Raw genomic sequence first — 27,455 nt, 5'->3', positions numbered from 1 at the left:
GTTGGCGCCTGCGCAAAGAGGTCCGTGAGATACCATTTGGCCCCGCGTGGTTGCCGTAGCTGGCGGAAGCTCCGGCCGTGGGGCATTGTGGGAGAAGATGGCGGCCACCGTCCACTCCCGGGTTGTCCGAGCGCTGCCAATGTCACGTAAGTGTCACCGGGCACCGCCGCTCGGGGCCCGATTCCGCGACGGGAACCTAACCTTTCTTCCTCATACTCTTGGTTCATGTGTGAAATTGTGCACTCGAGAAGGGGATGGAGAGCTGAAGTAGCAGGGAGGGACGAGGAGAACCTGGGCGCTTAAAGGCTCGAGATAGTGCGGAGATTGTTAGGAAGGTTGAGGTCAGGGGAAATACTTATTCAGGGAGGAAAAGGGGGTCGGACAGCAGGACATCGATTGGCTTCATGATAGTAATCGCAATGGAAAACCCCCTCTACAGATGGAGACTCTTAGGTTGTGGCACAAGGGTCTGCAGCAGAGAGAAATGCGTGTGGAGAGAGAATTGAGAGCTAAAAGCGCTGAAAAGTGAAGGATAGCTTAGAATTGGGCGGCATTATTTATTTACTCTTCTGTTGTGATTGCATTTGGTCTCAGTCCTCAGATGGGAAACCTGCATTTGCTCTTCCAAAATATTGCATTCAGTCGTTACACCTCCCCGCCTTTTCACCCTCCACCCCACAAACGTGCCCGCTTCAGTTATGTCTTTTCCAGAGTGGATTTTACTCATGACCGAATGTCATTCGCTGTCAAGATTGCTTCATGTCAGAGTCACTTAAAAGAGCTTTGGAGGAAGCGAGAGAAAGTCCAACAGCTGCTAATCAGAGAGTCAGATGTCCCCAGGACACTGCCTCTTCCATCGCCATTTCTACTGCTTCTTCCCTCGTGTTACCAACTTAGTCCACACCACTGAAAGCAGACAGAAAAGGCTACTCTGAAGAAGCCTTTTATTAGGCCCCTTTGCTACAAAGAAACCCACAGAAAAGTGTCTCTCAGGAAACTCACCAAAATGAGCCATGGTAGAGAGGCAGAGGAGAGATGTTTGGAGCAAACACAGCCTATTGCTATCCTCTTTAGTACCAGTCACAGCAGGCCCTCTTCTGAAGAAGCCTTTTATTAGGCCCCTTTGCTACAAAGAAAACCACAGAAAAGTGTCTCTCAGGAAACTCACCAAAATGAGCCATGGTAGAGAGGCAGAGGAGAGATGTTTGGAGCAAACACAGCCTATTGCTATCCTCTTTAGTACCAGTCACAGCAGGCCCTCTGTGCTCATACCCTGGCCTCGGTGGAAATGTTTGCAGGGTCATCTAGAATTAGGCAGTGATAGCATAGAAGTCTGGTACAGACCATTTCAAGTAGTCTGGCTGAAGTGGGGCTTTCAGGAGTCAAGGCAATCAGCTTTGGTCCTGCAGTTTTCTCAAGGCATCCTGGGATATGCAGGACCACTGGTGCTGCTGTAAGGGTAGGTGACTGTTTTGATAGTCTTTTTGCTCAGGGTGATCAGAGCAGCAAGAGAAAGTCCAACAGCTGTCAACTGGGTAGTCAGATGTCCCTATGCCCCAGTCTTTTCTTATTTACTGGTTGAACATCAAAGGAACACTTAGAGTAGGAATGTAAAACAGAAAGGCATGGTAGCTTACACCTGTAATCTTGGTACCTGAGAGGCCGAGGCAGAAGGATCATTGTGGGTTCAAAGGCAGCTTGGACTATGTGGGGAATTCTGGGGTAATCTGGGTTACAGAATGATAACGCCAGCCCAGTGCCCCAGGGTGAGGTGGCGTCCTGCTGTGGATACCTGCCTCTGTCTTAGTTGTATTAATTTACATTCTCACCAACCCCTCACCAAAAATTAATTTTCAGTGGTTTTTACATCTAAACTGCACTCCTTTTTTTTTTTATCTTGTTTTCTGTATGTATATTTATTTTGGGTAGAAGCATCTATATGTGGATATACTTGTGTGTGGATACATGTGAATATGTGTGCATGTGAAGGCCAGAGGTCAGTGTCTGGTGTCTTCCTTAATCACTATCCACCTTGTCTGTCTGTCTATCTACCTATCTATCTGAGACAGACTCCTTCACTGAACTTGAAGACACTGATTTGGCTAGACTGGCTTGACTGAGCTCTAGGGATCCACCTGTCTCAGTCTCTCTATCACCTGTCACTGGGATTACAAATGAGTGTCAGCATGCTTGGCAGGATTTTCTTCTCTTCTCTCTCTCTTACATGAGTGTCAGGGATTCAAACTTCACACCTTCATAGCAAGCAACTTACCAACTGAGCTAGCTCTCCAGCCTTTTTTTTTTTCTTTTTCCTTTTTGAGATGCCAAGAGTCTTCTGCCTTCAACCACATCATCACCTTTACTTCTCACTTGCCAGCAAGTTTCAGTCCTGTCCAGATAGTCTTTTGCTATCTCTCCACTCCAGTTTTACTCATTCTTACTTCTACTTGGTTGTGTATGTTCTGTGTTTCTCATGGGATTCTTGTCTCTGTTATTCCCCTTTAAAACCTTTCTCAAAACACTTTACCCAGAAGTCCTTTTTTATGATAATATGGCTTAAGGTTATATATCCCATATGACATGGTATTTGCTTTCTAATTTTATATATTTCCTGTGGATTTTATGCTACAGTAATTTGTGTTTACTGTTGTTAGTACTTAAGTCCCTAAGGTACTGTTTACAAAATAAAGTTATAAATTTCTAAGGAAAGAAACATATTTATTGGTTGCTTTATGGTAACATGTGCCATGTTTGCTGGCTCTGGTGTTTTCCTGAAGGTCCTGCCATTATTGCAGCAGCCACATCTGTGTTTCGTGGCCCACCCCATCGCCAGCTTCATCATGCTGTCATACCTCATGGGAAAGGTGGCCGCTCATCTGTCAGTGGAGTTGTGGCCACTGTGTTTGGAGCAACAGGATTCCTGGGACGGTATGTGGTCAACCATCTTGGTAAGTCAAATTCTTTTAGTTCAATGTGCTCCATTGCCCTGAACTAAGATTGCTCCACTTAAGACTATGAGCCATGTGTTTTTGTTTTAAGGATGTTACAAGTTACTTTTATCTTAGCTTTATATAAATTTTATCTGCCTTTGCATTTAGAGAACATTCATGCTTCCTGTATAGGACATTATGGGAATAAAAGACCCTGAGAAGTTATAGCATCTCTAGATGCCAGAATATACTTTTTATTAAGCATTAAATTAATTTATCATATTCGAATTTAATATTTTATAAGTCACTATTGTGTGACATATCCATATTATGTTGATGCTGATCCTTGTTTCATTTCATCTTTTAGGACGAATGGGGTCACAAGTAATCATACCCTATCGGTGCGATGTATATGACACCATGCACCTTCGTCCCATGGGTGACCTGGGCCAGATTATCTTTCTGGTAAGCCTTTATAATGGGCATTGGGGTTGTTAATGTAATTTCTGAGGTCATTGTTAGGGGTATGAGGCAGTGTAATAAAGCAGTAGTTTAACCCCAGACCAAGAGCATCTGCAATTCTCCTAGGATCCTGCAGATCTTATTTAGCATGCAAACCCTAGTCTGATCATCAGCAAACTGTTTTTGTAAAGCATTACACAATGAATATTTACAGTTTGCAGATGATAGAATCTCTGTCAGAGCTGCTGAGCTCTCCTCTTAAGGCCCGAAAGCAGTCATAGACAGGATGTGAATGAATGGATATGGCTGTGCTCCTGTATTACTTTATAAACTAGGTTGTAGGCTAGATATGGTCTGTTGGCTCTCATTCGCTAACGCCTGCTCTAGATAGGTGCTTCTGTGTGGTAGACAGTAGCCCTGTGTAGCTATTGAGCACTTGAATTGTTTTTTAGTCTGAATTGAGATGTACTATAAAATCAAAATACAGATTTCAAAGACTATATGAAAAATTATATTCAGTATAAGCAAATATTTCTTGTTTCTCATTATTACATAATGAAATATTTTAGATGTAATGGGAGAAATAAAATATTAACATGGATTTCTCTTGATTTTGTGTTTATTCTTTTAATTGTGGCTAGTAGAAGATTCTGAAAGTAGTAAATTTAGGATTATGTGTATGCCTCATAGTATGATTACAAGGTGGGTTTACAAATAGCATCCCAAGGAAGAAGTTTCAGAACTTGGTTCAGTTGCTATGGATTTAGCTCCGAAGTCCTTTCTCAGCATCCTATCTTGTTTTTCTTTGGTCTTTAGGCTCTTTAGGCCAGGAGTTGCCAGAGTGCTAAAGAGTGATTTACTTCTTCCTAATCTCTGTAAGGGAATGATTAGGTTGTGTGGGCTCTTTGGTTGTCCAGTGAATGATGAGCTACTTGTAAATCATGTAGGTGTTCAACTCAACTCATAAACTTTTCCATGGTGACTAATGGATTAAGTAATCTCAGGAAAAAACAAAACAAAACAGAATTTTCTATACTAAAATGAAAAGTAGGAGTCTGAGACAGGAGGATTATTGTGAGTTTGAGATCAGCCTGGACTGCATAGTGAGTATAGGCCATTCAGGAATAGAGTGAGGTTCCACCTTAACAAACAAGCAAGAGCTAGGCATGGTGACACACACCTGTAGTCCAAGCAGTGGAGAGCAGGAAGCGATCCAGGTTAGCCTGGGCTATGGAAGACCCAAGCAATATTAACAACAGAAACTTGAAGTTTTAGACATTTCATGTCTTTAAAATAGATCTGATATTATATTATAAAGAGTATTAGGGGCTGGAGAAGTAGCTCAGTTGGTAGAATGCTTGTCTTACGTGCATGAGGTCCTAGGTTGGATTTCCAGCACTGCAATAAAAATGAATGAATGAATGAATGAATGAAAAAAGAAAGAAGGAAAGAAAGAGAGAAAGAATTGAAGAGAAATAAGGAAATCGTCCCTAGTTCTGTGCTGCTCCTTTTGGCCATCTCCAGTGTTAGGTGCCCAGAAGGTTTGCTTACATCCCAAATCATGCTTCTTTACACTCTTGGGGAGCAAAAATTATTATGCCTCCATCATTGGCCTCAGTGAGCTGGACGTCAGCTTGAGCCTCATAAGACCCATTATGCCCTACTAAATATACACCCTTAAATATGAACTTCCTCTTTCTAGTTTTTGATCTCATGAATGACATGTACTTTTACTGCCTTGTTTAGGAAGAGTGGGAGAGTGAGTAAGGAGTTTGAGACATCAGCTCCATCTGTTAAAATCAGTGGAGTCTCTGAAATGGAACCATACCACAGATGACCTTTCTGAAAGCTGCCGCAAGTGCTGAGGTGTGCCCCATGTTTTTTAATCTGATTGGTTTCTGTTCTTGTAGGAATGGGATGCAAAAGACAAAGATTCTATCCGGAGAGCGGTGCAGCACAGCAATGTGGTCATCAATCTTATTGGGCGGGAATGGGAAACCAGGTGAGTCTTAGTTTCTCCTGTGTACTTTGCATAAGTCTTAGGGTTCAGTGGCGTTTACCAGGGACTTGTGTGTGCTAGGGATTATGTGTCGGTTTCAGTCATACCATCAGTAATGGTGACTAGGTCCATTGGCAGCATGTCCTGTGGATGTTAGTGGGGGTGGGGGGGTGATGCATCATGTCAGTGTGATTGGTGCTGGGAATTTGACAGTGACCAGTGTTGACTCTGCTTGAACCTGTCAATCTGGGGTAGAGTTAGGATGTAGAATTTGCTTTGACCCACTGTTCACCAATGTTTTAGATTGCCTCTGCATCATTAATTGAAAACGGTATAAGTATTAATTTGAATGTTGTTTAGTTTTTATGGGGATTATCAATAATGATTTATTGTTCTTCTTAAAAGACAGGGTCTTGTATATCCCAGGCTGGCCTTAGACTTATAGTTATCCTCTTACGCCTTGCAAGTGCTAGAATTATAGGTATGTGCTACCACACTGGGCCAAATAATGTTTTAATCTTATACTTTCATAGTCCTTTGTTCACACTTTTTTTCCCTTTAACATTAATTAAATGTCTGACTTAGATTTTTTTTTTTTTTTTTTTTTTTTTTTTTTTTTTAGTGCACCTTTTTCATTAAATAGTTTAAACTCTTTGATGACTTACAGGGTTCTTTCAACCTTATGTCTCCGGTAGGGACTAGCACAGTGACTTGTACAGAGTAATAATTCAGCTAATGTTAGGCATTGAACTGTGGTGCAGCGCCCTCCCTCCCTCCTTCATTCCATCTCTCCCTTCCTTCCTCCTTTCTTTCTTCTTTCCCAATACTAAGGACTGAACTTCAGGCCTCACTCATGTCAAGCATGTGTTCTACCACTGAGCTAGATCCCTAGTCCTCTTTTTCTTCTTAATTTTGAGATAAGATCTCAACTAAGGTGCCCAGTTGCCCAGGTTAATCTTGACTCACTCTGTAGCCCAGGCAAGCTTTGAACTTGTAAGCCCCCTGCCGCAGCTTCCAAGTAGCCAGCATATGGGTCCTTGCCACCAGGCCCAACTGTGACTGTTTTTTTTTTTTTTCTCTTTAGGGAAACAAAGTTTGATGAGAAGTGAGTCCCTTTCCAGACCCCATACATCCCTGCTTCCCTCTAGCTACAATAGTCAGTTTTTCTTGACAAGCCTTGGCCTCAAGACTCCTTGAGAATATAAAGTACTTCCTATGCTGGATTATAACTTCGAGTAAGCCTTTAGCTAAATTTATTGACAATAAGCAGGGCTGGAAACCTTGGGAGAAATTACTTTTGGCTTAGAGTTAAGGCAGTACTGTTTAAAAGTTTAATTGTTACAAATTCTAATACTGTCATGAAAACCAAAGAGTATAGAACACTTTGAAATCCTCAATCTTCTTGAATCCTTAACTGTTTCCCTTTCTTCCAGAAACTTTGATTTTGAGGATGTTTTCGTGAAAATTCCTCAAGTAATAGCTCAGTTGTCCAAGGAAGCTGGGGTTGAGAGATTCATTCATGTTTCACACCTGAATGCCAGTATGAAGAGCTCTTCTAGGTACCTGAGAAGCAAGGTTAGTGCGGGGAGCTCAGCAGGTGCTCCACAGGCCAACGGAAGTTCTTTGGAACCTGATGGCAGTGAGAAGTGTAGCTCCGCCATGAGTTGAGAAGCCAGAGGGTTTCTCGTTGGCCTTCTAGAACCAGGTGCACTTATGTTGTGGTTTTCATTTGTTTGGTTTTTGGTGTTGAGAACTGAACCTAGAGCCTTGGCCTTGCTAGGCAAGTGCTCTATCCCTGAACCATGGCTCTAGCCTCTGTACACATGTTGTGACCTTTTGGTTCAGTGGTCTGTTGAAGAGTTTCAAGTGTGGGTGGATCGTATTACCTGCCTCCAGATGCTTGAGGTGGTGGGGAGACCTGATAAGAGATACTCAGCAAACAACAGGAAACGTAGAGTATGGTTCCTGCCAAAGGAGACATGCCTGGGTCACAGCCTGTGATTACAGGACCCTGTTTCCTTCTTGAACCTTCTGTAGTCACAGGTTTCTGCCAATCCCATTTGGGCAGTGTGAAGGCTGGGGGTGATAGGAATAGACAGTGCTAGTGAAGATGTTCTTCACATAGTTCATCTTTTCCTCCTGCCAACTCCACTGGAGTCTGGGATTGGCCACCATGGCTCAGGCCATCTGGAACCGAAAGTGTCTTCTTTGACCGGGCTCATTAGTGTCTGGGCCCATCCGTGAGCATTTGTCTTCTGCCACAGGGAGCTTGTCTCATGTCATCCTGACAAGGACAGCAGAGTTCTTGATAATGACTCCAGGCTTTTGACCCATTATATATATTTATTGAGAAAACTATTTATTAAGCACCAGTTTTATGCTGTAAATTCATGCAGTTACCTATCAAACAGATCTGATTCTAGCCCCCATTAAGTTTCTAGTCCACCAGGCAAAATGATCCCAGCGGCATGAAGCTTTGTAGAGTAGCAAATGTGCCACAGGAGCAGGGAATACTGAGGTGGTGGAAGGGAACCACACCTGTGGCTAGGAGCATTTAATTGCTAGCATCAGAAAATTCAGTGTAAGAGGCTGGAGAGATAGCCAGGCAGTTAAAAGCATGTACTGCACTTGCAGAGGACCTGAGTTCCCATGAGGTCGCTTACCACTGCCTGTGACTCAAGTTCCAAAGGGGTCTCATATCGTCTTCTGGCCTCCCCGGGCACTGCATTCATGTGCCTAAACTTCCACTCTCAACACACACATGTTCACGTAATTTAAAAAATAATAATTTTTTTTTTTTAAAAAGGAAAATTGGATGTAAACATAAAAGAAATTTATAGGCTCACATATCTAAAACCAGCACTAGGTAATCTTCACCATGATTGGTGGCAACACTTGTCAAGCCTGTAGCTTGTTCCTGGGATTTTCCTCAGCTCTGACTTTCTTTTTATAAGCACTGTCTCCCATAGCCGCAGGCCTGGCTTCCAGCTCATCTGGACCACACACCCCATTACACTGGAGGAAAAACAGGAGCAGTGAAAACACAGCATGGCTGCTCCTTTTCACTGAGTCACTTGACGTCACGGCTGCTGGAGGGTTGGGAATCTTGTATTTGCTTTAAGGCACCTGAGGCTGCTGGGACTGTTGAGTAAGATGGGAACACTTGAGTAGGGCTAGGATTTAGGCCAGTGATCCTTAGCCTTAGTCACACATTGGAATCACTGAGGGAGATTTTCAAAACTCCAGTGCCTGCTCTGAACCCCCGACCAACTAAAGCAGAATCTTTTGGGGTAGAACTTGGATGTCACTACTTTTCAACTCTATGTTTTGTGTGATCTAGAGAATGATCTGTGGAAGCTGTGCTTTCTGTTTTGAATGAGTGAGTTTATTCAGAATATAGCAAGCAAAAGTACAAGACTATGTAGCACTTCGCAGATAGAGGGAAGCAGCAGGTGGATGTCAGAATGTCATCAAATCAGATGGTCACAAAGTCTAACTGGAATGACTGGAGTAGCCCAAAGGAGAGAGCAAACAAAAGCAACATCACCAAACTAGGGCTGACAGACAGACATCCAGCAGAAACCGACTTGGGAAGCCCTCTTGAGAGTCAGCTGGAATTTCTGACCATGCTGTAGACCCAGGCAGAGCAGAACATCCCCTGAAAGGAGGTTCCAAATAAAAGGACAGATAGCAGCAGATTGCATCATCAGGTTGAGCTCTGGTAGTCTCTAGCAGAAATGACTGGGGAAGCCTTGCTGAGTCGCTTGGGACTTCCTGATGGAGAGTTCCAGCCTGAGCAGAGCATTCTCCATGCATGAGCTTCCAGCTTCTCTCCCACTGCAGGACATTGTTACATCTTGAGAGAAACAGTAGTAGTCTCTGTTGGAAACTGGTTGTCCTCTAGCTGTTCTTAAGGATGCAATGCTTTAATACATTTAGGCGCTGCTGTTTTCCCATCTCCCATTACAGAACCAAGGGTCCAGCCTGACATAGAAAGGGGTGTTTGGAAAGTACTTGACATCAACATGCTGTGTCTCGGGGAGGGGTGGGGAGTCAGCTCTGCTCCCAGAGCCAGCTTCTCAGCAGCCTCAGAAAAACACAACACTTGACCAATGTGATGCTCGTTCTACTCTCTAGGACATTCAAACTCAGCACAGAGTCAGAGGGACTGTTTTACTTGAGAGAATGCAAGGGGGCCAAGTTTTGGACTTGGGTTTCAGTAGTGTCCCACTTGTTCAGGGTTTATGGCCCTGGAGCTCCGAAGAGAGATCTGTGCTGGAGGTAAAAGTTGAAAGAAGAATCTGTTTGTGGAAGAACAGGAAGGTATAAGAAGGCTGACCGAGAAGAGAGCTCTGAATGGGCCAGAGGCATGCCAGTGCTTTCAATATGGTGGAGGAGGGATACTCGCAAATCCCAAAGCTAGTCATGTGGACATGTGTGGTAGACAGGAAGCCGGAAGAGAGCAGTGTTACCGAAGCCTGCATCACAGGAGGGAAGAGGCACCGTGGGTGTCATCCAACAGTCAGAACTGCAATGTCAAAGCTGTGGACATCTATGATCTTATCAAAAATAGTTTCAGATCAGAAGTTGAAGTTGTTGAAGCAGAATCCAGAGTCAAAGTGAGTGACATGTGAGCTGGAGCTTGGCACAGCAAGGGTGGGCTTAGTTCTCTCTGGCTTGGCAGGAGAGAAGGCAGGAGAGAGGAGTCTGTGGTGGAGCTGGATTGTTTTTAAGGGTAGAGGCTCTACCTTGTTTATACATCGAGTGAAGGAGTTGGTGGAGAGAGGGAGACAGATGTGGACAGTCAGGAAAGTGGGCAGGTTCTGTAGACAGTGAAGGGAGGCCACTGTCACTGCCGCCACACTGACCTTTCTGTCAGCCTGCTAGATTATTGACACAAAGCAGAGAGTCCTTAAATAAGACAAAGAAAGTGAAGGCTGGAAAAACCATACTCCAATTTTCCCCTTCATTGTGGGGTTCCCTAGCATAAGAATAGGGAGAACCTCAACAGAATTTCTGGGTCTGGGGTGTTTGTTTCTCTCTCTCTCTCTCTCTCTCTCTCTCTCTCTCTCTCTGTGTGTGTGTGTGTGTGTGTGTGTGTGTGTGTGTGTGTAACATTGTGTTAATTGAGTTTTATGAGTAATACAATTGTCTTCAAAATTATGGTTACCTAATGACAGTTGGGCCTTGGAAATGTCAGCAGTCTCTGGTGGTGGGAAGAGGGAAAGCTCTGGGCACTGGCCGCAGAACTTAGAATGCTTTTGTTTTTGGTTGTCTAGGCGGTGGGAGAGAAGGAAGTGAGAAGTGTGTTTCCTGAAGCCACCATCATACGGCCATCTGACATCTTCGGAAGGGAGGACAGGTTCCTCAATCACTTTGCAAGTACGCGTCTTTCTTCCCCGAGGACAGGAGTGCTGGTGACTTAGCACGGCAAGCTGAGCACCAGCTGACCGTCCTCCCCGAGCACCAGCTGACCGTCCTCCCCGAGCCGCTGGGCCGAGTTCTAGTTCCTCTGCAGTTGCCTTTCCCCTCAGAGTTTGGTTTTCATCGTCATGTGGTCCTTTCTGCCCTGGGTGAGGAGGGTCTAGTTCAAGGTTGTGGTGTGGATTTCAGGAGGTACAGTTTTACTCCCCCCAGCCACTGAAGGCAGTGGTCATGCTTGGCTCAGAGCTTGGCTTCAGAGCTGGAGACTTGAAGTTTAAACTACAGTAACTCTGTGACCTCGGCAGAGTACTAGCAAATCTCTTGAGTTCTACAAATTCTCCCTTATCTCTGTCCTGGATGCCTGCCAACCACTGATCTTTTTACTGGCTTGGTAATTGTATCTTTTGCAAAATACTAGGACATTATAGTCACACACTCTGAAGCTTTTCCAGTTGACTTCTTTCTCTCATATGCATTTAGGACTTGTCCCTGACTCTTGCGGACTTGTTCTTTGTGTAGCTGAATAGTACTCCTTTGTGTGGCTATACCCACTTGTTGATGCAGTTTTGCTGTTTTCTTGTTTCTCCCTCTTGATTGTGCCGTCTGGAATTCTGCATTGACTTCCACTTTGTTTTTAAATTCATGGTACACTATATATAATATAAACTTATCATCTGCTAGTTCTTTAGGTTAAAGCTTTAACTCCTGATGTAACTCAGTGTGGACAAAGGGATTTGGAGGTCTTGAGGCTACATGATATCGTAAGGGTTAGGTACTAGTTGATGGGGTTGGTGGATGTACTAGGAAAGAAGGTCTCTGTGTGCACACACTGAAGAAAGGCCATGATGAGGACACAGTAAGAAGATGACCACCTACAAGCCAGAAAGAGAGCCTCACCAGGAACCTGCTGACACCTTGACTTTGGACTTTTCAGCCTCCAGAGCTGGGAGAAAGTACAATTTGGGTTTTTAAGCCATCTAGTCTGTGGTATTTTATTGTGACAGTCTGAACAGACTAGACAGATCTGTGTGTGGAGAAGTGAAATGCTGACAGGATCTGAGGATGTCAAGACAGCGTTGGAGCTGGCTGTTGGGTAGGCTAGAAGAGCTTTGAGAGCATGGGAGCCGTGTGGACAGGGAGAAGCTGTGCTGGCCATGTTCTCATGGCTGTGACTGAATACCTGGCAGGAAGCGCCGTAGAGAGGTTTATTTTGGCTGACATCTTGAGGGACTACAGTTCTCCACGGTGAGGAAGACGTGGTGGTAGGGAGGGGAGGCAGCCTGCACCATCACAATGTAGCCTCTTTTTACTTGTTTGTTTGTTTGTTTGCTTTTGTTTGTTTGTTTATGAGCCATCACAACCCAGCCTCCTTTCTACTTATTTATTTGTTGTTTGTTTATTCAGTCTAGAATCTCAGAGTCTGCTGGATTTGTTACACTGTTTTCATTATGTAAACAGCTTAGACATTCTCAGGACAGTTTCTCTTTTCTTCTTCCAGATATTCGTTGGTTTATCGGTGTCCCTCTTATTTCTTTGGGTTTTAAGACAGTGAAACAACCAGTATATGTAAGTACCCTGCATGAGGGCTTAGCATGGGTGTTGGCTTGATTCAGATTTCGTTCCATTTTCTGGTTTCATTCTCATCTACTGACTTCTTTTTTTAACTTGGTGAACTTGCTTCAACTGGTTGCCTCAGTTTACCTAATAGGTGCATGTCTTCTCAGTGTCTTCAGTTGTCCATTCACTTAAGAAAGCTTAATTGGAACAGGTTGTGCCAAGTTGCCCAAGCTAGCCTTGAACCCAAGGTGTAGCCCAGCCAGGCCTTGATACTTACAGCCTCATCTTCCCAGGTAACCAAGGTTGTGTGCCTGGTTCTCCAGTTCTGATGTGTTAGTTCAGTAATTGCTTAAACATGTCTTATGATTTATATAATGCGCTGGCACCCTATGTTTCTGGGCGCATAAAAAAGATAACCAGTCAGACACACAGTTTTGTCCTCAGGTTCTTCTGAGATAAATAAAACAGTTGTCATCCAATGTGATAAGTGCTAGGAGAAGGAGAAGGTTTTATGTCATTGTATGAGAAGGCCATGAAATCCAGCTTTGGACTGGTTCAGAGTCAGTTGATAGGCCCGGGGCTCTGTTTCACAATCAGGGAACAGTATATACTAGGGTGCAGAGGGGAAGGAGAAGGTTGGGTTCCATACTGGTTGGGCTGGGTTGGACCAGGGTTTCTGTCTTAGAGTTTCTACTGCTGTGACAAAACACTATGACCAAAAGTGAGTTGGGAAGGAAAGGGTTTGTTTCACCTTACAGCTTAGGGAAGCCAGGACAGGAACTCAAGCAAGTCAGGAGTCTACAGGCAGCAACTGATGCAGCCTCCATGGAGGGGTGCTGCTCACTGGCTTGTTCTCCATGGCTCACCTCAGGACCACTTGCTGTTTTGTACACCTCAGGACCACCTGCCTAGGGGTGGCACCACTCAGAGTGGGCTAGGCCCTCCCACATCAATCTTTAGTCAGGAAAATGCCCTACAGATTTGCCTACAGCCCAATCCTATGGAGGCATTTTCTCGATTAAGATTCCTTCTTTCCAGATGACCCTACCTTGTGTCATGTTGGCACGAAAACTAGCAGTTTCCCAACTGGCACTGCTGGTATTTGAAGCCAGATAATTCTTCACGTCTTCGGTGTGGGAGGTGGAGCAACCACTCTGACCTTCAGTCAGTGGATGCCAGGAGCAGCCGTACCCCACCCCTCCATGACACAAATTTCCATACGGTTGCCAGAAGATTCCTAGAATCAAAAACAATTTCTGCTTGTAGATTCTGGGTCTCTGGGTCTAAACTGTATACAGTTCCTGTTTTGAAAGTCAGAATGGCAGAGCATCAGCAGCTCCATGTGGTTCAGTCTCTAGGTTATGGTGGTTTAGGACAGAGTGGGGAAAAGTGGTAAGAGATCACATGGCTGAGATGGTGGCCTGGCCAAGTCAAGAAGGCCTTAGGCTAACTAGATAAGACTTCTGACTAGGACACTACCTGGATGAGCCTTGACTATGATTATTTGAACGCCCGAGTAGATAAGGGGTTTCTTAAGGTGTCTGAGAAGAGAAGGTGTCATTGTTCAGTCCTGTCCCGGTGACTGCAGCACCTGTGGTCCTCTCGGCCTTCCTCTTTCCTCCTGTCCTTCCATCTCTTTCCAAACATTTGCATATGTACGTTTGTGATCCCGGGGGTGAACCCAGGACAACGAGAATGTCAGGCAACACTCTACCGGTGGGCTACACTCCCACCCTGTACTACCACCCCACTTTAAAAAATTGAGACATGCTGTTCCAAGTTGCCCAAGCTAGCCTTGAACCCAATGTGTAGCCCAGCCAGGCCTTGAACTTGATTCTTCTGGCCTCATCTTCCCAGGTAACCAAGGTTATGAGCCTGGTTCTGCAGGTCTGATCTCTTAGTTCCACAATTGCTTAAACATGTCTTATGGTTTGTATAGGTTGTAGATGTTTCCAAAGGGATTGTTAATGCCGTTAAAGATCCAGATGCCAGAGGAAAAACCTTTGCCTTCGCTGGGTAAGTGCCTATAGTTGACCTTTATGAAAAGATGATGGGGTTTATAAAACAGTATTTCGGGCTGGAAAGATGGCTCAGTGGTTAAGAGCACTGACTGCTCTTCCAGAGGACCTGGGTTCGATTCCCAACACCCACATGGCAGCTTACAATTGTCTGTAACTTCAGTTCTAGGGGACATGACACCCTCACACAGACATACACGCAAGCAAAACACCAATGCATGTAAAATAAAAATAAATTTAAAAAATAAGTAAATTAAAAAAAAATAAAACAGTACTTCCTGAACAGGTCACTCACAGGATCGGAACACCTGGTGCCCACACTCAGCAGCTGGGAGAACCCAGGACTCTGCCTGAACATGCATGAGTCTGTTAACAGTCTGAGACTACTACAAAAGCAGTCAGCACTTGGTATCTGTGGGTTCCTGTCTGCAGATTCAACTTTTTTGATAAAATATTCAAGGAATCCAGGGATGGTGACTCTCACCTATAATCCTAGTGCTTGCGAGGTGGAGACAGGAGGATCACCACAAGTTTAAGGCCAGCCTCAGTTACATAGTGAGTTTAAGGCTACCCTGAGTACATAGAAAGACCCTGCCTCAAAAAGCAAAATAAAACAAAACAAACAAAACAAAAAACACAGGGGGAAATGTCTGCACTGAAAATGTGCCTTTTTTCTTAATTCCTAAGCTTGCTGATTAAGCTAGACAGTCTGGGCATCAAGCCCAAGGTACCCGCCTGTTTCTGCCTGCCCAGCGTTGGGATTGCAGACATGCTCTGCTGTGCCCGGCTTCCTTATGTGGGTGCCGGGGATAGAAATTCAGTCCTCATACTTGTGCAGCAAGCACTTACCAATGGAGCCATCTCCCCAGCTCCTCCCAGGTTTCTGGTAGTATTAGTTGTATTACTTTATTCTGTCATCCATTAATTAAGGATCTATAAAACACACAGGGACACATGCATATGAGAATTAATAAACAAGCTCAGTGAAGACACAAAGTAGATCAATATAAAAATCAGTTTTCATTGACTAGCGAGAAAGCGACCTGCAAACAGAATTGGATAAATCTTACTCACAGGCTGGGGAAATGGCTCAGCAGTTAAGTGCTTGTCATGATGTAGCAAGACCTGAATTTGTTCTCCAGGCACATGGTGAAAAGTAAAAAAGCCAAGCAAGGCCTGTGACCCCAGCTCTCAGGATCCCTGGGGTTCATTAGCTAGTCAGCCTAGTTCAATCAGTGAGCTCCAGGTTCAGTGAAAGACTGTCTCAAAAAACAAGGCATAGAGTGGTAGAGGAGGACGTCTGGCCTCCATGTGTGTGCTCAAGTGCACTTACACACATGTGTCAGCCTAAACGTGTACATGCACCACAGAAAATCGTGTTCACAATAGCATAAAAAATAGAATACTAAGGTAAATTTAGTAAGACATGTACCTAAAAAACACTATGAGCCGGGCGGTGGTGGCGCACGCCTTTAATCCCAGCACTCGGGAGGCAGAGCCAGGCGGATCTCTGTGAGTTCGAGGCCAGCCTGGGCTACCAAGTGAGTTCCAGGAAAGGCGCAAAGCTACACAGAGAAACCCTGTCTTGAAAAACCAAAAAAAAAAAAAAAAAAACCACTATGAAAGAAAAGCAAGGAATAAATGATAAGACCTTCCAAATTCTTCAATTGGACGTGTCACTATTATTAAAATGGTAGTTGTCCTTAAATTGCTCTCTAGATTGAATCTTGTCAAAATCTAGCAGCCTTTTGCAGAAAGAGACAAACTCTGAATTTAAACAGTAATGTAAAGATAATATAAATCGGTAATAGGCTAAACCCTTGATCTTCCCAATTGTAAAACTTCCTCTAAAGCTGTAATTATCAAGACAGTTTGTGCTGAATTAGTAAGATCGGTTGGTTAATCAGAACTGGCCGTGCAGAAACAACCTTTGTTTGCTTGTTTGTGACAGGGTCTTGCCACCTCGGTAGCCCGGGCTGCTCTAGGACTCACTGTGTAGTCAAGACTAGTATCATACTCCAGATCCTCTTCTTTCCTCTTCCTGGGATTATAACTCTACACCACTGGGCCCAGCTTCCCAATCATATTTGTGGACTGTTGACTGACTATGGGCAAAAGTACTGTGGCACCTGAGTAGAGAGAGGGTCGTCTTTTCAACAAGAAAAGACTCTTGGACTTCATACTCTGTGCCGAAAAGAACAGAAACGTAAGCTTTAAGTTATAAATATTTAGAACGAAACATATTCTAGACCTGGGGTTAAGCAAGATGTTTTTAGCTATATTTTCAGAAGCTTAATCCATAAAAGGAAAAAAGTTAAGTTCGACTCATCAGAATTTGAAACTTTTGTATTTCAAATGATACCATGTAAAAATGGAAAGACTGGGACTGGAGAGATGGTTCAGTAGTTAAGAGCACTCTTTTCCAGAAACCCTGGGCTCCATCCCCAGCCCCCATATGGTGGCTCACAGTGCCCTTGTCTGGCCTCCATGGTCACCAGGCATGCACATGGTATGCAGCTATGCATGTCCCACAAACAGCTCGTATACATTAAATTAACAACAGAAACTTGAGTGAAGACGGTAATACGAATGTTGAAAAAGCATATACTGAGATGGTTGATGTCTTGTAGTTTCTAGGGAAAATGTAAAGTGCATCGAGGGAGCATAACATAGAGATAATAGCAAATGGTAGTGACAGTGTAAAAAAAAATAGGAAATCTTGCAAATTGCTGCTGGTGGGAATGTAAAATTGCACAGCTAGCCACATAAGGTGGGCCTGCTGGTGCACCTAGGATCCTAGCACTTAGAGACGAAGGCAGGAGAATCAAAAGTTAAGGGCAGCCCGAGGTACACGGTAAGACCCTGTCTCAAAAAAAACAAGTAAAAAAGTTATCGTAAAGGGCATGAAGGTGTGGTGGGGGAATAGTCTAAGGCTGGATTATAGTTATGGGTGCACAATTTTATAAATTAAAAAATTGAATTATAACTTAAAATGGGTGAAATTTATAGTATATGAAATATTATAAAATAACAAATTACACAGATAAGGTTTCTGTTTTTATGGAGCTGATAGACTAGTCATGACACCCGTGAGTAGTAAGCAAAGCCATATATAATAAATCCCCAAAAGGAAAGCCCAGTAAATAGAGAAGGTGGCGGCGGCGAGGGAGTGACAGTGACGTTGGACGCTGCAGAGGGGGAGTGGCAGCATGGTGACCTGTGGTCGTCTGCTGCACTTGAACCTGATTGTGTTGGACTCGGGGGTCTCCTTGGGAGGATAGGAGGTGGAGGCAGTAGGCAAACAGCTCCAAGGAGAAGCAACAAGAACGTCGTTAAGAGATGGTGGTGGGGCTGGCCAGATGGCTTACAGGGTAAGGGCACTTGGCACCACGTGGCTGGCCTCAAACTCGCAGCAATCCTTTTGCCTCAGCCTAAGTCACCATGCCTGGCTTAACCAGAATTTCTTTAATATACAAGACTAATTTTTCTTCATGTTTTTGGTCATTTATACAACTGCCTCCTGCAAGTTTTCCTGACACCCACATGCTCACCGTGACGGACATCGTGACCACACACAAGATACACATCAGGGGAGGTCCCAGCAGGGTTTAGACTGTAACGATTGCTTGTGTGTTGAAGAATGATCCACCGAAGAGTGAACAGTTGATGATTCCAGGGATAGAGAGTAAAAGGAGCGGAGGCTTCAGGAGTGACACACTGGGACAGTGCAAAGGGTGGCTTAGCCACACTTCAAAGCCATCCTTCCTTCACCTTGCCAGGGACAAATTGAGCCTACGTAGACCGCTGTGAGAGACAGGAGACTATCAGCCAGTAGACAGGATGGCTTGCCTCAGAAAAGCCAGCGGAAATGCTGAGGTCAAAGGTCAGTTCCCCAAAAGAACTCAATTAACGGGCAGACCTGAGAATATCATTTGAAATCACTGAGAGAGATGAGAAGTGAGTCCAGTTAGTTGGGAGGTTTTCTCTCCTTTTGGTATTTTTTTCATAGAGAAGGCAATATTTACCTTAACCAGTGTAGGGATTTGACTGAGAAGCATAGTGGAGAGGGCCTCGTGTAGCAGGAACCTTAAAAGTTCTTATTAATAAAATCAAACCTGAGGCCAAGTATTGGGGTGAACACTGGATGGTCAGAGAGACAGAACAAGCCATAGCTAACCTCACCTGTCCAACTTCTCAGCTGATCTTGTTTCCACAGACTGGAAGCCTCTGTGTCCTCATATCCGAATGGCTCTCAGCTGAACTGTGCTGCTCAAAACCTAAAAGCTTAACCAGCCAAATGCTTCTAGTTCCTAGTCCTCACGCCTTACATACCTTTCTGCCTTTTACCATCACTCCCTGGGATTACAGGCTCACTCCCTGGGATTAAAGGTGTGTGTCACCATGCCTGGCTGTTTCCAATGTGGCCTTGAACTCACAGAGATCCCAGATGGATTTCTGCCTCTGGAATGCTAGGATTAAAGGTGTGAGTGCCAACATTTTCTAGCCTAAGTATCTAGTGGCTTTTCTGTTCTATGACCCCAGATAAGTTTATTAGGGTACACAATATTTTGGGGAACACAATACTACCACAGTTTCGGACACAGGCTTTGCTGAGGATGTCTGTTGACAATGATTCTTAACGCTGAACTGTGAAATGCAGGCTGGGAAGGATGTAGGCTCCCATGGCCCCTTTCTCTGAGCAAGGGATCTTTGCTTAGTCTGGTCACACTTAATGGATCATGTTGCTGTGGAGCCTCTTGAGGAGGCACCTTGCACACAGGTAGCTTAGCCATGGTCTAGTGTTGCCCACAGTGTACAAACCAGAGAACCTTGAAAATCCTGCTGGGATTTAAGGGCTTTTTGAGGGTTCTGTGTCATCAACATTTCCTTTTGCATGGTGGTTTTGTTTTGTTTTTATGTTTGTTTGTTTGTTTTTGTAAGCTGTTGAAATAATAAGGTTTATAGCGAATTCTCTTCACTTTGCTCTCAGTAATAGATCTTTCTGAGGCAAATGGCGTTAGGAAGATGGATGGGCAGAAGCTGAAATGTAAGTGACAGTTAGTTACTAAAGCCTGGGCCCAGAGTCATGTGTGGAAAACCTATGTGGAAAGGGTGACAGTTCAGAAGACGGCCTTGGTTTTGGTTATCGTAAGGGACAGAAACTATCAGAGGAAAGAAAGTTGTATAAATGACCAAAAATATGAAGAAAAATTAGTCTTGTATATTAAAGAAATTCTGGTTAAGCCAGGCATGGTGACTTAGGCTGAGGCAAAAGGATTGCTGTGAGTTTGAGGCCAGCTAGGGAGGGCTACATAGTGAGACCCAATGTCAAAGGGAACAAAAAGATAAATGCGTAGGGTGCATCTTAAACATATGTATGAGGATGGGAGTGCATGTAAAATAGGTCGTCTTTGGCAGTAAGGTTAACAGGTGATTTTTCTTTGCTTAACTGTGTTTGTTGCAGTGTGCTTCCTTTTTTGTAAGTGTTAATTGTTTAAAAAAATTGTAGGGGGCAAATAATGTGAAGTTCTGTGTTTTGGTTTCCAGACCAAATCGATACCTGCTCTTTCACCTGGTGCAGTACATCTTTGGCATGGCCCACAGGACCTACATCCCCTACCCCTTGCCACGATTTGCCTATAGGTAAGTACAGTGCTGTCTGTCTACTCATGAGAAGGTTGACTTGAGATGCTATTCCTAATCCCTTCCCAGGGTGACAAGAAGTACTTTTACAGAAGGCCAGTCTCCACACCTCTAATGAGGCTACTCCTGTTTTAATACTGGCTAAGAAAGGAACTGTGGGTGACCTTAACGAGCAAGGATGACCTTGACAGCACTTGTTGGGTAGTTCTTCAGATTCTCCAATTTAAAACCCTACAGCTGGGAATCTGTCTGAGAGGCAGAGCATTTGTGGCAGTGTGAGGCTCTGGGTTTGGTCCCCGGTGTCTTGAACAAATAAGCAATAGTAAAAACTGGGTTTTGATTTAGAGAAGTGTCTTGCTTGGGAGCTGGTGTGAGGGAACAGTCATCTCTCCTGTTCTTTCTTTCTAGCTGCCCACCAGGGAAGACTCTCATCTTTTGTTAAGGCAGTCTTTGGTGTTGCTGGGGAGGAGAATGCTGACCTAGAACTGTCTGTGCATCTTTAGTCCTTCCTTCCTTCCTTCCTTCCTTCCTTCCTTCCTTCCTTCCTTCCTTCCTTCCTTCCTTCCTTCCTTCCTTCCTTCCTTCCTTCCTTCCTTTCATTTCTTCTTTTTGGGGACTACAATTTTAGACCTGCTGTGGATGGTAGCTCAGCATGTGCAAGGTCTGGACTCATTCCCCAGCATGGTAACACATACATTCATTCTTCCGCTATGTTTTTCATCCTGGACCCATCAAGGCACATCTTAGTAGTCTTGGCAGGAAGATTTTCACATCTAATGTGCCAGAGATGGATTTATAAATCATTTCTTCATTTACTCAACAAATATTCATTGACTGCCTTCCATTTCTCAGGTACTGTTCTAGGCACCTAAGACATTACAGCAAATACTTGAGTAGCTTGTGGTCTATAGGCTGTAGGATGTAGCTCTGTGGTTGTACAGTGTGCTGAGCACTTGCAAGGCCCTGCCTTCAACCCCTAGTACCAAAAACAAGACAAAAGAACTTCAACAACAAAAAACGCAGCACAGCATGCTGGTGGTTATTTATTGTCAGCATAGCCCTTTAGAGGCTTTTCTTTGGCTTCTTTAACACTCATAGTGACTGTACAGAGTAGACAGGGATAGAGTATGCACAGAGGGAGCAGAGGAAGGCCCCAGAAGCCAGAAGACCGGCCACACTAAACAGGTAGCAGACAATGAGAGCTGCCGAGTGGAGGATGCTTAAGACATCAAGAGAGGTCAAGAGGAAAAGTCATTTTGTTTATTTTCTGGCTCTATACACCACACTAGCTTGGAACATGCTGGGCAGGCTAGGCTGGCTTTGAATTTGGAACAGTCCTGCTTCTGTCCCTGGAGTTCTGAATCACAGGTGTGTAGCACTACATCTGGTCTCTTTGAAGGGTTGGTTGGTTGGTTTGTGGTGCTAGATCACACTCTGAACCTCTTACATGCTAGGCAAGCATTCCACCGCTGAATTGAGCCCTCACCTAGGAAGTGGGGATTAAAAGCACAAGCATCTGAGGAGGAGAATGCTGCCCTTTTGTTCACACTCCTGTCTCCAGTATCTAGAGCAGTTACAGAGGAATCAGGCCAGGTGTTTCTTGGCCTCTTATCCTAAGGGTGGAAGATAAGGGCTCACTTTGCAAAAGTAGCAACACAACTATTCAAAGCACAGTGGTAGTACAGATTAGAGAGGGGTATGCTGTTAACATTGACACAGGCCACATCAGAGAAGGTACCGGGGATACCAGTTATTGTTTTGGGATTCCTCTTAGGAGGTTCAAGAGAAGGAGGAATTTGGTTGCTAAGGAGAGTAGCTAGTGGAATTCTTTATTTTGATTAACAGATTAGGTCATATAATCATTTTTCTATATGTCTATATCCATAATGCAACTGATTTTAGTCATATGCAAGCCCAGTTTTACATAGATGTGAGATGGTAAATTGGTTCTTCTTAAAAGTTTACTTGAGGACACAATTTTGCTTTACTGTGTATGCACCCAAAACCAGTTCAGGCTGGATCAGAGTTTGCATTCTTTGTACCCAAGTGCACTGGGAATACGTTTGAAGAGAAACTGCCCCAAGTTTGATGGTCATTAGGGGAGGAGAAACTTATCCATTCAGAAAGGAGTATATGGGTAGCTAGATGCAGGTAGGGGTCCCTAGTTGCTATGTCCAATGTTTGGAGAGGTGTATGCATGCATAGTACATGCAGGTGAAGGAGCTAGACCAAGTGCATTATGAGGATGGGCAGGTATGCAGAACCCATGTCCAGTTAGAGTCTGAGGTTACTGAACTATCCCCTATGCTTGTCTGCCTCAGCATCCTGCCTGGTGCACAGATGGCCCCTCCATTCATATTTGTTGACTGGCATGCTAGTGATGTAAAGAACCAGAGAGCTCCACAAAGGGACGTGAAGTCATTTGGGACACCAGCTTTAGTACAGTGGAGGACTATAAACCAGCTGGCAGGGAGGCATTTCACGTTGCACATGAAGGTGAGGATTAAGTCAGGGTTGGTAGGCACAGGTGGTATGGCCCACTGAGGATGTTGTGTAGTCCATACAAGATCTGTTAGTGTACACCCAGACATGGAAGCTGCTCTTAGGAAGAGTGACTATAGTTGGGATTTTATATGCTGCTCCAGCACTCAGCTGGCAGAGGCAGGCGGATCTCTGTGAGTTCGAGGCCAGCCTGGTCTACAGAGTGAGATCCAGGACAAGCTCCAAAGCTACACAGAGAAACCCTGTTTCGAAAAAACCAAAAAACAAAAAAAACAACCCAAGAAATTCTGAGCAGACTCAAGGCTTCCTTTTTCATGGATGTCTTTAGCAGTGAGAATGTTCTTTCAAGCTTTTCAAAAGAGGGCTGGGATCATTGCTGTCAGTAGTAGAGTACTTAGCACATGTGAGGACCTAAGTTTGCTCCCTAGCACCCCCACCCCCCAAAAAAAGCTATAGATGTAGACAGGTGTGGTGGCACATGCCTTTAATCCCAGCACTTGGGAGGTGGAGGCAGAAGGATTAGGAGTTCAAGGTCGTCATCAGCTGCATGGTGACTTTGAGGCCAACCTGGGGTACATGAGACCCTGACTTAAAAATCCAGGAAAGGAAGAGTGGGAGGAAGGATGAATTAGATACACCTTCACAACAGTAGAGCCAAGAAGTTGGTTATGTTCTCAGAAAACAGCAATGACAGAACCTCCTGGAGGTCTGACCCCTGAAACCCGGCACAGAGACGCTTTTCACCCGTGCCGTACATGTCTCCACTCCAGGTGGATTGGCAGGCTCTTTGAAATGAGTCCGTTTGAGCCCTGGACATCGAGGGACAAAGTGGAGCGGGTAAGTCTGGGCATAGCAAGCCTCTCAGCAGGCAGAGCGCCGCAGAGCTGAGGAAGCCAGTTCAGTTTGGTTGACTTGCTTGGATGGTGGCAGGGCTCCTGTCAGGGATATTTCTGCTGGCCAAAGCTAGCTCTTCTGCTTCTGGCTGATGTGTATTTATTCTCATTTCCTGTCTGCATTCAAGCATGCATAACGGTCACCTGTCCCTTACTGAAGGCCAGGCTCTCCTGCCCGGGGCCCTCTAGTCTCTTTGCTATTGGTTGTGTTCCCCTACAGCCTTTTGGTTTCCAAAACTCACTGTGTAGGTGAAGGTGACCTTGGCTTCCTGATGTATTTGCTTCTACTGCTAAGTGCTGGGATTGCAGGTGTGCCACCATGCCTGGCTTTCCCTTCTTACCTTAACCTCCGAAGAGCCTTCCATACCTGTTCCCAGTATACTCTTGCCTCGTTCTTTCTTTAATCCATTTAAATCAAATTTTATCCCTCTGCGCCCTAAGCTGCTCTTTCCAAGGCTGCCCACAACCCCGTGCTGCCACCTCGCAGTCGGTTTCCTGATCTCATCGTATTCTTACTATGGCAGCATCTGTTAAAGGACCTCACTTCCTCTGTTTGAAATGGTGGGTTTGCATCGGTCTGGCCCGGGCTGCATTCTCTGGCTTTCCCTTCTCACATTGGGCTGGAGGACCTGTTCCCACTGCCCTTCATCCTGAGTGCTGTCTGTTCTGATAGGGGGGTCACAGCCTCAGCCACTCTCATTTCTGTTTGTAAATTATGCTCATCCCAGTTGACAGCTGCTGCTGACAAAGGCCTGCTACAGGTTTTCTCCCATTTGTAGTCTCCTGTTGAACTCTGCAGGTATAGTAACATGTTGTAACTAGAACTGCAACTTGTGTGTCCGTATGTGTAGTTTTTGTTGTTGTTGTTTGTTTGTTTGTTACTGTTGTCAGGTGTTTTTGTTGTTTTGAGATGGGGTCTTGCTTGCTGTGTGCCCCAGCTATCCTGGTGCTCACTATGCAGCCCGAGCTGACTCTAAGCTCGTCTTTTCTCAGCCTCCCAAGTGCCAGGATTACGGCATGTGCCACCACCATGCCCAGCTGTTGCAAACTTGTGTTCTGTCCTCGGCTTTCAATGATGGCCCTTTCTGTGTTGTCCATGTAAAACAACTAGTAATCTCCTGCAGTTTTGATGCCTCTTCTAGACCTAATCCAGCATTGCCCATGGGACTTCCCGCAGTGTTCAAAGTGGCCTGTCTGTACCACCACGTTGTCAGCAGCAGTGTGTGATGTGGAGGACTTGATATGTGGCTACCATGGCTGCAGACAGCAGCTTTGAACTCTACTTAATTTTAGTTCACTGAAACTGAGATTTGAATCACACTTGCCCAGAGGCTTCTATGTTAGATGGTAAAGGGCTAGACCCTCAGCAACCCTCAGTAGATGACAGGTTGGGCCACTCCTAACTCCTGCCTGTTTATCTAGTGTTTCATTAGGAACATGCTTCTAGTAATACTGGAAGTTTGCCATGTACTGAGGGCAGAGTGCATGATTGTGTCCCTGCCTACTGTAACCCAGGCAACAGTCCTCTTCCTCTCGGAGAGCCTCTTGCTGCCGCTCTTGTCTGCCTGCAGTATACTGAGCTTCAACGCCCTGGCTCTTCTTTCTCACCCTACCACGCTTGTCTGACTCATTGATTATTTGCGCTGTGTGCCCAAATCTTGCTGGGAAGATGCCAAATAAAATAAAATTATGACAGCATCTCAGCCGGAATACTGTGGATTTTCTTTCTATTGACAGGATGCAGCCAAACTGTCCCCTAAGAGCCAAAGCATAGCAAAGAATTGAGAACAGTCCCAGAGAACAGATAGCCAGTAGCTGTTAACCTCCCTCTGACAGACTGCCTGGAAAGCAGAGACATTGCCATGGTGTCCTTACTGTGTTTGTGAACCCCATTGTCTGACACTTGCTCTTACCTTGGTGACTGAGAAAGTATGAGTATAGTGGGCAGGGTCTCTGGGTTTGGTTTGCAGACAGCCCTGGAGCACTCAGTAAACACCCTGTGGTCCTTCCGTGTTGTTCATTGGGGGTCACAGGATGGAACCTGGTCCAGTTCCGTGTACAGGGGGTCTATTTGCTTTGGTGCTTTTTGTTCATTCTTCCCTAAACAAGATGGGTTTGGCTTCTGGCTTTGCAGTCAGCATTCCTTAACCCAGGTTGAGTATAATTGGAGTGAAAAAGGCAATGGGGCCAGACATGGTGTCCTAACCCGCAGTCCCAACACTTGGGGGGCTGAGACAAGCATCACAAGTTTGAGGTTCGCTTGGGTTGCGTAAAGGGTTCCTAGGGGTTACAGTGTGAGACGCTGTTGTGGAGATTTGTTTGTGTTGTTGCTCCGAGACGGCCAGTGGATTGGGACCTGCTTTGGAGGGTGAAGTCCACATTCAGCTGGTCAGAGTGGACCATAGAGTTTTCTGGCTGATTCAGAGGGAGATAGAGGGACACACAGAGGGAATAAGGAGGGACTTAAAGAGATGTGAGGGCCTTTTTGATCTGGGAAGGTGGAGAAGAGGGTCAGGTGATCATTTCTCCATTGCTCCATGGATCTATTAGGTTATTCCCTAATATTTAACTCCCAAGCATTATTTTTTGGTAAACAATAAAAGAAGCCACAGTATCTGATGCTCCCCATGAAGTGCCAAATATAGTAGTACTTTCTTGGGACCACCAGCCTGCAAATAATGACACAGAGACTTCTTATTAATTGTAAAAGATTGGCCTTAGCTTTGGCTTGTTTCTAAGTAGTTCTTATAACTGAAATTAACTCATTTTTTTTTCTTTTTGGTTTTTCGAGACAGGGTTTCTCTGTGTAGCTTTGCGCCTTTCCTGGAACTCACTTGGTAGTCCAGGCTGGCCTCGAACCCCCAGAGATCCACCTGGCTCTGCCTCCCGAGTTCTGGGATTAAAGGCGTGTGCCACCACCACCCGGCAACTCATATTTTTTAATCTACCTTCTTCCATGAAGCTCATTACCTCATCTCCTTCCTTCCCATCCTGCTTCCCCCACTTCTGGCTGGTGACTCCACCTTTCTTCTTCCCAGAGTTCCCTCTGTGTCCAGAAGCCCCACCTCTACTCTCCTGCCTAGCTATTGGCCATTCAGCTTTTTATTTCACAGCAGTATATCTTCACACACTGTACAAATATCCCCCAACAAGACACTGTCAAAAAACTCCCAAACCAAACCAGAATAAAAAGTGAAAACTTAATTAGAGAGCTGGAACGCAGAGACCCCGCATAAGAAAGCGGAGGTGGGCTGGTTCTAGTCTAGCTCCTATCTGAATCCTGGCTGGAGAGACAGCTCCTGCCTCTCTGTCCTAGGTTCAGTTCTGCGCACACGTGCCTGTGGATCTGCTGGTCCAGGGTCTGTCCTGGGTCCTGGGTGATGGGAGCCCTGCCTCTGCTCTTTGACGATCTTCATGTTTGTTCCAGAATCAAAGGTTGCCATGGCTTCTCGGCAGGTGTTTGCCTCGGGCCAGCGTGAGAGTGTGGATATTTTAGAGGTGGTGGTTTCAGCGTTCTCTGTGGTCCTTTGTTCACAGATACACATCTCAGATGTGAACATGCCTGACCTGCCTGGCCTGGAAGATCTTGGCATTCAGGCCACACCACTGGAACTCAAGGCCATTGAGGTGCTGCGGCGGCATCGCACTTACCGCTGGCTGTCTTCTGAGATCGAGGAAACAAAGCCTGCCAAGACAGTCGACTATTAGTGTCAGCCAGGCCACCCGTGTTCTTTAGAACGCATTACGTAGTAACGGGGTCACGCCATTAAATGTCCGAGGGTTCAGTCTGCTGCATGTTTCTTTCTTGATTAGTCAGAGGAGAACTCTGAGGCATTCAGAGCTGAACCTAGTTTTCTTTAACTATATATAATATTGACACGTGTCACTGTTCTCCGAAATGTTGGAGGGTTTGGAATTCTTAGACCAAGGCCCTGTCTTCACAGTCGAAATATTGTTATGATCTCGGGGAATGCATGGTTATGTAGAAGTATTCAGTATAAATGAGCACATACACGTTTAAAACTGG

At 45.0% G+C, this 27,455-nt stretch overlaps 1 protein-coding gene across 1 annotated transcript; it reads left to right on the top strand.

Annotated features, from left to right (window-relative positions):
* Window positions 1–27: 27 nt before the first annotated feature.
* Ndufa9 (NADH:ubiquinone oxidoreductase subunit A9) lies at window positions 28–27,455 on the top strand. The gene is made up of 11 exons (XM_052722140.1): window positions 28–146; window positions 2,778–2,948; window positions 3,298–3,395; window positions 5,303–5,394; window positions 6,825–6,966; window positions 10,671–10,773; window positions 12,314–12,381; window positions 14,312–14,388; window positions 19,938–20,033; window positions 23,306–23,372; window positions 26,966–27,455. The coding sequence occupies exons 1-11, from the start codon at window positions 98–100 to the stop codon at window positions 27,134–27,136; spliced, it is 1,134 nt and encodes a 377-aa protein (XP_052578100.1). The 5' UTR covers window positions 28–97; the 3' UTR covers window positions 27,137–27,455.

This window comes from Peromyscus californicus, unplaced genomic scaffold (genome assembly GCF_007827085.1).
Source record: "Peromyscus californicus insignis strain IS unplaced genomic scaffold, ASM782708v3 Scaffold_6__1_contigs__length_162567912, whole genome shotgun sequence".
NCBI lineage: Eukaryota > Metazoa > Chordata > Mammalia > Rodentia > Cricetidae > Peromyscus > Peromyscus californicus.
Note: the sequence above shows the minus strand (reverse complement) of the source record. Positions and strands in the feature narration are given on the sequence as shown.

Bases quoted from the DNA above. Each gene is read 5' to 3' on its own strand.
- Ndufa9 (XM_052722140.1), top strand. From the start codon at position 98: ATGGCGGCCACCGTCCACTCCCGGGTTGTCCGAGCGCTGCCAATGTCA. The intron at 10,774-12,313 runs GTACGCGTCTTT...TTCTTCTTCCAG, and splicing joins GTTCCTCAATCACTTTGCAA to ATATTCGTTGGTTTATCGGT. The intron at 23,373-26,965 runs GTAAGTCTGGGC...CTTTGTTCACAG, and splicing joins CGAGGGACAAAGTGGAGCGG to ATACACATCTCAGATGTGAA.